The following is an 11,606-nucleotide window of genomic DNA, read 5'->3' as shown; positions in this document are numbered from 1 at the left end:
TCCCGAATGGAGGCAGAGATGCCTTAGTCACGATTTTGAACTAAAGAACGTGCTTTCCTATCTAACTTATTTGTTGACTTTAAGATTTTTTTTATTTTTTCTGTATACACTGAATTATGATGAATCTGAGCGTTCTTGCAACAGTGCTAAAAATAATGTCAACTGAGTTGTGTCTGTTAGAGAGGCCAATCGAATAAACAGTTTTGTCTAATATAAAGAAAATAATAAGAAGAAAACGCTTTTGTAAATTTTCTTCTTCTGTAATATTTTGAAAGTTGTTTTTTCGTCAGTATCTTTCGGTCGATCGGATGATCCGTGTTACAGACGCTCCTTCTTTGTGTGCAAACGGTACGCCCGTGTTCAGGGTCTGGAACCGGGGGTGTACTGACCCGGGCCCACATACCACACTTTTTTTAATCGGTTTCCCAAATCCCGTTTTTGTTTCCAAAATACTCATGCCGTTAAAAAGACTAATTGCCGCAGAAGCTAATAACAGTGTAAGACGTTTATTGGCCATTTCGGGGTGTCAGTTAAAGAAATGTAAAAAAAACCCCAACTTTTCCGCCTCGGTATGATGAAGCGGAGGGAAAAAATCGGAAGAAACTAAGATGGAAGAAGAGAGATTTCCTGAATTCCTGACACTGACAGGCAAAAAAAATCCCGCATCCCGCGCCCAAATTTATTTTGCAGGATCCCGCTTCCTGGGTAGAAGTCAAATCCCGTTTCCCGTCAAGATATTTTGGGTTTTCCCGAATCGCGCAACGTATTTTAGTCGAATTCTGTCCTCTTCCAGGCTTTCAGATGGTAGGTGAAGCGAGTTAAAAATCGTGTTCGTCCCCGCTTTACTATCAAAACGCATGGACAGGCTATTCAAATCCCGGATCCCGAAAATACACTTGGCTTCCAGATCCTGGGTGTTTATTTGGACGAATAATCTGCCTGATTTTATATCCGTTTTTATCCATCTATTTTGACGGATTTTGAAGAGAGATTAATTCGTTTGTAAAGTGTGGTGAGACTTCACATCTAATTAAATCTATCGTCAGATTCCGAAGTTTTCCGAAGATAATTCGTGTTTTGGGGGAACCCAGGTCACTTTGCTTCACCGCTGAGCCACAGTTGCCTGGAAGAATCACTTGAACATGTTGAGAGGAAAAATTCGAGACAAGATGGGTTCTTAGCGGATGAGTGACTGGTTATTCACCGGAATATTCCTAAACATTTTTTACTTTTACAGTCTTCAAGTTAAAATTTCGTTAACAAAAGGTTTACCTTAATTTCCACACCTCCAAACAAGAGTACGATTCATAGATTCATAAAAGCACATTGTCAGGATTCCGGATCGATTAACCGGCAAGATAAATGACACGAGCAACTTGGAAATATATCTTTATTCTCGTGACGATATGGCTGCTTATTCTAGGTTACATGGGCTGGCAGCTTTTGTCCGTAGTAGAGGACTCAAATCGAAACGTGGCAGTAGTGTTACAGAAAGAAAGACAGTTAGACTTAATGAAGAGCCAAAACGAGGCTCTAAGAAAGAAATTAGCCGAGGTTGAAGGCCTCAAGGATAAACTGGAGGTCGAAATTACGGAGATTAAAAAGAAGAATGTGGAATTGGAGCGTAAACTGAAGTCTGTTACTGTATCATCATCATCATCAGCCGCCGTGAAACGCGACGAAGGGTCGAAGGAGAGTCCGGCGATCTCTAATGAATTTAGGCCACCTAGCAGGGAATTTTTAATCACAAGGAGAAGAGCAGAGAAAACATTGAAAGAATTATGGTATTTTGTAAGTTCAGAAATAACCAAGGTAAACAAGATCGCTAGCGATAAAGTGCAATCGAAACTTCGCCAAATTATGGGAACGGTGGAAGACATGCACCACTTACTATCACACAACTTTGAAAATTTGAAAACGATGGATGGCCAACAAGATTGGGCTGAAAAAGAACATAAATTCCTTAGCGATCTTGTTCAAAGAAGGCTTCGTTACTTGCAGCACCCAAAAGATTGCAATACGGCAAAGAAGCTCGTATGTCAGTTAAACAAAGGCTGTGGCTACGGTTGCCAGGTACATCATCTAATGTACTGTTTCATTGTTGCTTATGGCCTCGAAAGAACTCTGATAGTGGACTCGAGTGGCTGGAGATATTCATCTAATGGTTGGACAGGCATTTTTAAGCCAGTTAGTGAAACCTGTATAAGCCATCAAGGGCATGTAGCCGGATGGAGTGGTGATGCCTCTAAAAATGAACAGAATGTGTTATTGCCAATTGTAGATAGCCTTTTCCCGAGACCTAAGTATATGCCTTTAGCAGTTCCAAAAGACTTAGCAAGCCGAATAGAACAAATTCATGGGCATCCATTTGTGTGGTGGATTGGGCAGTTTGCTAAATATTTATTTCGTTATGCGCCTCAAGTTCAAGAAGAAATTGACAAGAAAAGATCCTTGCTTGGTTTCAAGAAACCCATTGTTGGGTAAGATAGTTATTTAAACCTTTTAGTTATTTAGAATGAAAAACTTATATGTCTGTGGATCAAATATGCATACATATGCTTTAATACAAATGCATAATACAAATGCATTCATTCTTTTTAATAAAACAAACACTCTGTTTATATAGCTGTTGGAGTCCAGAATTTAAAATTCTAAAAGTTATTAATTATCCATAATTAATAAAAAGCTTCCCCCTGTTAGTTTTTACTTAAAGATTTTTAACCAATGTCTCATATTTAGAATGCCCACAGATTAATAACAGATCAAAAGTAAATTAATTTTTATTATTTTATGAGGAATATCTCAAAGGCAATTAAGTTAAAGCACGTTTTTCTCCCATTTTTATGAGTTTTAAAATATGACTGTCACAAAGACATTATTTTTGAAAGAATTATCGTATTAAAGAGAGAAAATTGGTTGAAAATTTAAAATGGCAGATCTCTAGTAAAAATATAAGTACGTAAAAATACCCTTCATCTGTGTCACAAGATCTTTATAGGCAAAGACTAGCCTGAATTTCATCCGATTACTTCGAGTCGCTATTACTCCCTGAGGGAGTAATAACAACTCAAAGTAATCAGATGAAATTCAGGCTAGGCAAAGACCTGCACTAACCTAAACTCAATAAAATGGATGATTTGGCATCACATGAATGCATTTTGCAAATTACTGAAGTTTTCGGCTGCTTGCATGTCAGAAATGTTTTTGTTCCGGAGAGCATGGTTAAAGTAGACAGGATGTATTTTTTTTATTTGGGTTGATTCTCAATTTCTGCTGTCTGCTAGTCCCAGTTCACATAATATTATTAATGATAAAAAAATCAACCAAGGTGAAAAAAATTTAACCTGAAAGTTATGTCAGAGAAACACACAAATGATAAAATTTAGTTCAAAGGGAGCATAAAAATGTGAAAATATAGTCAAGGTGGTTGTAAAATAATTTGTTGTTTTTCATATTTACGCTAATTGAAATGTTCATTTTGGTTTCTTTCTTTTTTGTAGGGTTCAAGTGCGGCGAACAGACAAGATAAACACAGAAGCAGCTTTTCACAGTATTGAGGAATACATGTATTGGGTTGACTTGTACTACAATAAGTTAGAGAGAGTTCAAACTGTTGAACAGAGACGAGTATATCTCGCCACTGATGATTCAAACCTATTGCCTGAAGCAAAAGAGAAGTATGTTTCTGTGGTATTTATGCCTTAAAAACCTAACTGCGTAATTCCCTTGTATGATTATGGGGTTGGTTAGCATAGCCAGAAAGAAGAATATGAAAAAAGACCACGTGCTAAAAATCAGCTTGTCCGTAGAAATGTTATGCTCTGATGACTCCATACAAATCCTTCTAAAATAGGCCTAGACTGTAAACATTATGATCGAAGCCAGTTTTGGGAAAAAACAGTGGTGGATCAAGGAAGGAGGCCCCCCCTTATTTTTAGACCAAACTGCCCCCCCCCCCCCCCCTTATCTCAGGGTCTGGATGACACACCAATCCCATAATCAATGTTAGTATCAGGGATAACTTTATTTTCTTGTTTAAATAGAGCACAAAACCCCATGGGTACAAAAATTTGCTAGTCTAGTCTAGTCTTTGTTGTCACATTGCTCTTGCACAGTAGATCACTGCCATACGGACACCCACTCAATATGGACACCTCGTAAACTGATGGAGTTAGACTGTAGATACAGTAGTTGTTGACCACCCACCCAGCACATGTGTTAGCCAAGAGTGCACATTTCTTACAAGTGTGTTGTTGCCATTTCAGGTACAAGAACTATGAATTTATAAGTGACAATGAGATCTCTAAATCTGCTGGGCTTAACTCACGCTACTCCGACTCATCTCTGCATGGTGTTGTGTTTGACATCCAGATGTTAGCAGAATGTGACTTTTTGGTGTGTACATTTTCATCGCAGGTAAGACTTTTAAATTCATTTCAAACCCAGAAGTATATAATATTGAAATTGCTTTTTGTAAAATTAAAAAAAAAAAACACCATGTGACATGCTACCCATGAGGTTTCATTTGAATGGTAACACCATGAGATTTCATACACAGACTGAAAAGTGAGAACCACCTTTTACAGGATAATAAACAGTACCACAGGAAAGTACTGCTCAATGCTTTCATTCAAATGGTCACAACATAGGATTTCATCCACAGACTCAAAATCTAGAACTACTTTGTACAGCATAACAAACAGTACCACAGGGAAGTACTGCTCAATAGCTTTTATTTGAATGGTCACACCATAGGATTTCATCCACAGACTCAAAAGTTAGAACCACCTTGTACAACATAATTAACAGTACCACAGGAAAGTGCTGCTCAGTAGCTTTCATTTGAATTGTCACACCATAGGATTTTATCCACAGACTCAAAAGTTGGAACCACCTTGTAATAGCTCACTGCAGAAGGCTAACCTTTTCTCTCACAATAGCAGCCTTACAAACAAAGGAAAAAAAAAATTAATACTGCTATCCTTTACATCTGAAATCCATTCTGGACAAACACCAACAGCTAAAATTCAGGGGGGGCAGGGGTAGGGTAAAAGCCAAGGCTGTACTCTAGCAGCACTTGGTGGCCTGTGGTACCTAACTTTTGCTCCCAGGCAACTAGAAAATCTTAGTTTTTTCATAGAAAAAATAGCTGGGCACCCTGGATTTCACAGATTCAAGGCACAGGGCCCCCTGCAATTTTTCTTAGAGCACAGCCTCAGGTTACCTTAACATTGGCACATGAGATTAAAAAAATTCTATATTTCATTTTGTTTCATTCAAACCTCATTTTGTCTTTTTTTTAAATACATTTGTTAGGTTTGCCGTGTGGCCTATGAAATTATGCAGTCAATGCATCCAGACGCATCTAAGAAATTCCAATCACTTGATGATATTTATTACTTTGGTGGTCAGTCGGGTCATGATGTGCGTGCCATTTACCCTCATAAGTCACAAAGAAGCTCTGAAATTAATCTCTATGAGGGAGATCGCATAGGAATTGCTGGTAATCACTGGGATGGCTATTCCAAGGGTGTCAACCACAAAAGAGGTGGCGATGGCCTCTTTCCGTCTTACAAAGTGGAAGATGTTATGGAGGTGGAGGAATTTCCAACCTATGCAGGAGCATAGGCAAATCTTTACTGTTGTAGTTTTTTGTAGTTATTTTTTGTATTTTATTTTTTTGAATGTTTTATCCAATGGTGGATCCATGGGACAACCCCACCCCCCCCCCCCTTATTTTTAGACCAAACTGAGGCTTGAAGGGCCCAAAAAATTTTTTTGACACTGCCTCCCCCCTCCCTTATCTCAGGGTGTGGATGACCCCCCGCCCCCCCCCCCCCCCCCCCACTTAACTGACGGTCTGGATCTACCACTGTTATCCTTGTAAAAATGGCTTTATTGTCTTTCTGCACTTACAAATAATGAAGACCAGCACACACATTTTCAAGAGTATTTTAAAGAAGATATGTATTTTACAGCCCCCAAAGGAGGCCATATCGATCCTTCAGCATTCAAATGTACTTGGAGTAGGCAGTTCAAGTCAACATTTTTAGCTTTACCAAGTACTCACTACGAAATTTAACTTCCAAAGCGAATAAATATTATGAACTTCTAGGTAACTTCTTACGATTATAAAAAACAAAAGTTCCGTAACACAAGGGTTGCTTTCATTGCTAACGGAGGAGCATTTACTGGGTAAATTGGGCTCATCTCCGGTATAATATAATTAATTACTCACAGCTGATGTAAAACAAAGAAAACAAAACATCCTGAACAATGAACCTAACCCTGACAATAGTCCATAAAACAAAGAAGACGAATAAATTACTTTACACCAAGGATGGCTCGTAAACTGGCACGAACTTAAATTAGGGAATTATTAAGCAACGACAATGGCAATGAAAACGTCGCTAAAAATGAATTTGCGGCCTTTCAAACTTTTTCGCGTCATGTAGACTCCTTCAGTGTGTCAATTTGTCTCATGGCGAGTTGAATTCTTAAGGACTTTATTCATGTCCAAAAAGAGAAAGGAAAATTCGTTGTCGTAAGTTCACGTCCTCTAATTGTTTTTTGACGTCGGTGGTTGTCGTCGCCGTAGTAGTTGCTTATAGGGAGCTTTAGCATCGACCACGGCAACTGCAGCGAAAACGTCAGTTTTAAAGTGAATTCCCGTTTTTTCAATCTTTGTCGCGTTTATTCCAATTTGCTGAAAATGGCAAGTGTAGGCGAATTTCCCTGGAGTTGATTTCTTGAGGACCGCACTGAAGTCTAGAGAGAGAAAAAGAGATTCGTCGTCGCTTGTTTACGTCCTCCATAAAACTTCCAATTAGGCATTTTCACGTCGTAGTCGTGCAAGGACGGTAAAGAAATGTACAAAAAAGCGTGATGCACGTGCAAAGTTGTTGTTTTGCGTAATAAACCTATTGCTTTTTTGACGTCCTCTTTGCCGTCGCCGTCGTCGTTGCTAAAGCTCCCTTATGTTTAAGCCCCCGTGCAACAACTCCCAGCATTGTTGGATGTTGCGTCCGTTGCATGTTGTTGCGCAAATTTTGAAACCGATCAAACTTTTAGCTACGTGCAAAGGGACGCAACAACTCTCAACGGCCCAAGTACAATGTTGGGAGTTGTTGCGTCAGTGTTGACAGTGGAGTGCAAACGGAGGCCACAACTCCCAACAACGTTGGAACCTGGAGTGCATCGTGGGAAGGATACAAGCCATAAGACTTCGTAAACTTCAAGGAGACCATGTGAAATGAGTGTACGTGGCTAGCCTGCGTAGCTGGCGGTATTCTGTAGTAGTCGAGTAAGATTTGACGGCGGAGCCGTCACGAGCGGCGAAGCCTCGAGAAATACGGTATTTCAACCGCCTCGTCCCTACTCCCTTTTTTTGGAACACGGCTCCTCCGCCAAAACTTTAATCTCGCACCCACACAATACCGCCAGCTACACAGGCTAACGTGGCCCCGGCCAACAATGCTGGAAGAGCTGTGCAAACGGATCCAACAATTGTTGCGCTACGCTTCGGTGATCACGGAACAAAAGAAATGCTGGGAGTCGTTGGCTCAAAAGTTTGACCAGTTTCAAACTCCGCGCAACAACTCCCAACAACATGCAACAGGGTGTGTAAACGGACGCAGCATCTAACATCCAACAATGTTGTGTCCGTTTGCAAGGGCCTTAAATTTACGTCATAATTTTCCTTGCGTTCCAGTCTAGTTGTTCATATCTGAAGTGACAACCCCCATACCCTCAAAAGTCAAACGATAGTCCCCATCGCAGGAGACGGGACAAGCAACGCCTTCTTAGGGCCTGTTTACATGGAGGTGGGGGACCCCAGATAGGTGAGGTAACATGCGGCGGGTCACCCCACCTATAATGTAAACGTGATCAAATTAAAATGAGAGGTTATGTGGACAGGCGGGTTACCCACCAAAGCGGGTTACCTCACCTACCTGGGGTCCCCCACCTCCATGTAAACAGGCCTTTAGTTATGAGGCCACCATTTTGTCTTTTTTCAAAATACACGGTGCTCAGAACTTGATTGCCACAGGCAGCCCAATAATAATAATGGTGCAATTGCGCACGCGTCGAAGTTGAATTTCCAACCAATTCCCATTCCTCTCGACACGAATTAGCCTGCGAAAACATCCGTTTCTCCTCGCGAAACGCCCCCAGCGGCGAAGAGCGAAGAGAAACGGATGTTTTCGCAGGCTAGACACGTAAGGCCTGCTATCCTATGTCTGCGTCGTTGACATTGCTTTGCATACAACACCAACATTGCTCTTTCTGGAAGCAGCAGTTTTTCCGCGCTTTTCTCATCGCCTTAACAAACCTCTATTACGTGAGTGAACGAAAAATAGTTCGCACCACTTTCTCAACCATATAGCGATACTCACGCTGACGTTACCTATAGATATTAATGTGCCAAACACAAGCGCATTGGTTCTTGAAACAAAAGATTCTTTTGTTTCGCTCGTTACAAAAACAATGTCTGTAAACAGTTATGACTCCTATCGGAAGATAGCATGCGTTTAAACCATTTGTATTCAGAAGGTTTAGGGTGACGCGGGCTAATTGGGAGAAAGTCCAAAATCAGTCGAGCGTAGTCTTGCTATAGTTTTCCCGATTTTGTCTCAGGGATGCCTGTTTTTAGTTCAATTTGACTACTGATTCGATTTGTTAAGATCTATGATGTGATTGGGGTAATTGCACCACGCAGCTAACTGAAAAGTAGTTCTTTTAATAAGATTGTAAAACATTTAAAGTACATTTGTTTACCTCGGTTCTGTAGCAACGCGTTCAATTGTCTTGAATAACTGATGGGCATCCACTGTTTCATGATCGACAGCGATCCCTAGACCAAATTGTTCCACTTTCTTGGCATTAGAGAACTGATCTGCAAACAGCGGAACTGCTACCACTGGGACGCCATGATAAGCAGACTCGCACACACTGTTATGTCCCGCATGGGAGACAAACGCTCTGATGTCCTTGTGGCCCAGAAGATCATTCTGAGGTAACCACTCCACTACTTTGATGTTTGGACTTAGAGACGGGGGAACATAATCTAAGAAATCATAACAAAGGATTGTTTTATGTTTCAATGTAAATGTGATTTCTTTATAAGCACTATTTCCCTACCTTTTAGCCTCCAAAGCACTCTTTGCTTTAACTTCCCAAACACCGTAGCCAGCATATCTAGCTTTTCTTTATTTAGAACCGATTCTACATAAGACCCAAACGACACCACGATAAAGCCATGCCCTCCTGAATCGCCGATAAATTCTTCGAAATCAGGGGGGAGCGGCTTGGGTTTTTTCACAGTGATCGGACCAACCATTACGTTACCTAAAAAATAAGTACACAAAAAATTTTATTGAGGAAAATATAACATGCCGTGTTGCGCTCAATGTTCTAGCATCAAAACTTTTCATGCACCATAATTGTCAAATAACTCCCTTTTGGCTTATCTAACATTCAGTTTTGTGACTATGGTCGTTCGAGTAACTGTAGAATTGAACGACAAAGTAAGTTAAGGCGTCGAAAAGGGAGCGGGGGAGGGACAAAAAGAGAAGGGAATGGGAAGAAAAGAAAATTCTCCCCCTCCCCCTGGTTTCTTTCGGTTTCTCCCTCTCCTCTCCGCTTTTTTTGCGCCTGCTACGCGGAGTATACATTTTTTTGTCGTCCCTGCACGACTACTGACGTGAATTCTGGTGAATCTTTCTAACGCGATGTCTCATAGGGGAAGTGAACGTGCGAAGAAGAATTTCCTTTTTCTTTTTAAACTTGGATGCGTTCCCTGACAATTCAACTCTAAAAAAAAAGCCAACTTCTGAGAAAGTAAACGGGCTGGAGTCATTGCGATAAAGTCTGGGAGACGACAAATACACTACGCTACGAGCAGAGGCCCTTCGATCTTCCTAGACAAGTCCCTTTCTCCTCATCCCGACTTATCTAGGAAGACAGCAGGGCATCTGCTCGCAGGGTACAAACACATTTGATAAGTTGTGTACGTCTTTGAGGCGCATAAAACCCACCTGGTAGAAGAGGCTGTGGATACTCCATGGCAAAATCCGCTAAGAAAATCACCAGTTCGGCGTTACCAAAACTTTCCCTAAAGCTTCTTTCCGCACTAATATTAAACTTAGCCATCAGCGCATCATATGAACGAACATAGAGAATCTCGAATAGAGCTTGCATTAGGCAATAGGAAACTACAGTCACAGCCCGCTGTATGAAAGTCATGTTGCTTGAATATCCAGACTGATGTATTGGTACGTACGACAAAGGCATAGGAACCATATGGAAAATAGAAAAAGGGTTATTCGGTGGTGTGATTGAGATTGCTACTTTTGGAAGCCTTAAAAGATCGCTTAACAGAACTGCACATGGACCAAACGAGTCGTATACAATGAGATCAAAATCCTTTAGCTCTTGAAGAAGTTCAGTGCTGTTAAGAAGACTTTCGCACATTGTCAGGTGAAGCTTATACGCGTTCCATCCTATCATATGTTTGTTTCCTTCCAGTGCAGGTCTTATCAAAGTTTCTTCGATGAAGCCGGGTTTGAAGGGCACTTGAAACTTCTTATGTGGGATTTTGTCACCGCGTTTGCTTTGCCTGTCCGAGGACACGACCATTGCAACCTTAGTCGAAAAAAATTTGAATAATAAAATAGTGAGGGCCTCCCAGGGGTTTTAGGGAACAAGGGAACATCGCCATTTACTTTTAGGGAACAAGGGATATTTCAAAATAACTTTTAGGGAACAAGGGAACTGTTGAGGGATATTCGGGAACAAGGGAACATTGACTTTCGACCATTTTCTAACTTTTGGAGAGATTTCCATTAACTGTTTATCAAGACATTTCCGACGTTTCTGTAATTTCACGCATTTCCGACGACTAAGCCTGGCGACTAATCTTCACAAGTGAACTGGTGACGACTGGGGACGAGTTTAGAACGCGTGGGAACCTTGGGAGAGACTCCGTCGGGTGGACCGCCATTTTTATGGTAATTTTCTCTTTGGTGTTCCATGTCTAGAAACGCTAACCATTTATTAATAAATGGCAACGGAAACAGAAGGAATTCAAGCTCAATCTGCGGATATATCAGACAGAGAGAGTAAGTGAGTGACAGGCCTGCACGGACTCCTCGTGTGGTTTTGGCGGTCGCCTCGCATGATAGCCTTACAGTTAGATTTTTGATCTAACAAGCGTATCCTTTAGGGATTTACCTCTTTTGTACGATATTATCGGAGGTTTCAAATAAACGGTTTTCAGCAAAGGCTGATTTTGTATTAGAATCCATTGTTCCATCAGTGTCTGTTTCAGGTTGTTAACTGCTTGGTGGTACGTAGTAACAAAAGGCAATCAAATTAGGAGACCACCATTCGGTGCAACAAATGCCACAGAAAGAAGTGACAGAGTTTCTGTACACGTCTAATCAGATAGTCTGTGTTAAGCATGACAAAGGGTGCCCTGAAAACACCTTGGTTCTCGCCTGCCTACAGGAGAATGTTAAAGTTGGCATAAAAAAAGTGATCGCCAAAATTTTTGTTCAAGATCCTTTTAACCCAATATGCTTTTCGGAAAATTCAGAGAAATACAT

At 40.9% G+C, this 11,606-nt stretch overlaps 2 protein-coding genes across 6 annotated transcripts in view; one reads left to right on the top strand and one right to left on the bottom strand.

The window, feature by feature from the left end:
- The first annotated feature begins 1,160 nt into the window (after positions 1-1,160).
- On the top strand, positions 1,161-5,774 carry LOC140924370 (alpha-(1,6)-fucosyltransferase-like). The gene is made up of 4 exons (XM_073374402.1): positions 1,161-2,480; positions 3,501-3,677; positions 4,266-4,416; positions 5,317-5,774. The coding sequence occupies exons 1-4, from the start codon at positions 1,363-1,365 to the stop codon at positions 5,626-5,628; spliced, it is 1,758 nt and encodes a 585-aa protein (XP_073230503.1). The 5' UTR covers positions 1,161-1,362; the 3' UTR covers positions 5,629-5,774.
- A 3,000-nt stretch (positions 5,775-8,774) lies between these two features.
- The window catches only part of LOC140924397 (UDP-glucuronosyltransferase 1A6-like), a 15,410-nt gene continuing 12,578 nt past the window's right edge, over positions 8,775-11,606 (bottom strand). For 4 of the 5 annotated variants that reach the window (XM_073374431.1, XM_073374429.1, XM_073374430.1 and 1 more), the window contains exons 2-4: positions 10,038-10,644; positions 9,142-9,348; positions 8,775-9,067 (exon numbers count right to left, since the gene is read on the bottom strand). In XM_073374431.1, coding sequence (XP_073230532.1) covers positions 8,775-9,067; positions 9,142-9,348; positions 10,038-10,638 — 1,101 coding nt within the window. In that variant the 5' untranslated portion in view covers positions 10,639-10,644. Of the gene's footprint in view, positions 9,068-9,141; positions 9,349-10,037; positions 10,645-11,606 lie in introns of those variants that run through there. The other variant, XM_073374426.1, reaches the window with a different exon arrangement.

Source organism: Porites lutea, chromosome 14 (assembly GCF_958299795.1).
Source record: "Porites lutea chromosome 14, jaPorLute2.1, whole genome shotgun sequence".
In the NCBI taxonomy this organism is placed as follows: domain Eukaryota; kingdom Metazoa; phylum Cnidaria; class Anthozoa; order Scleractinia; family Poritidae; genus Porites; species Porites lutea.
This window is presented reverse-complemented; position numbering and strand designations above follow the sequence as displayed.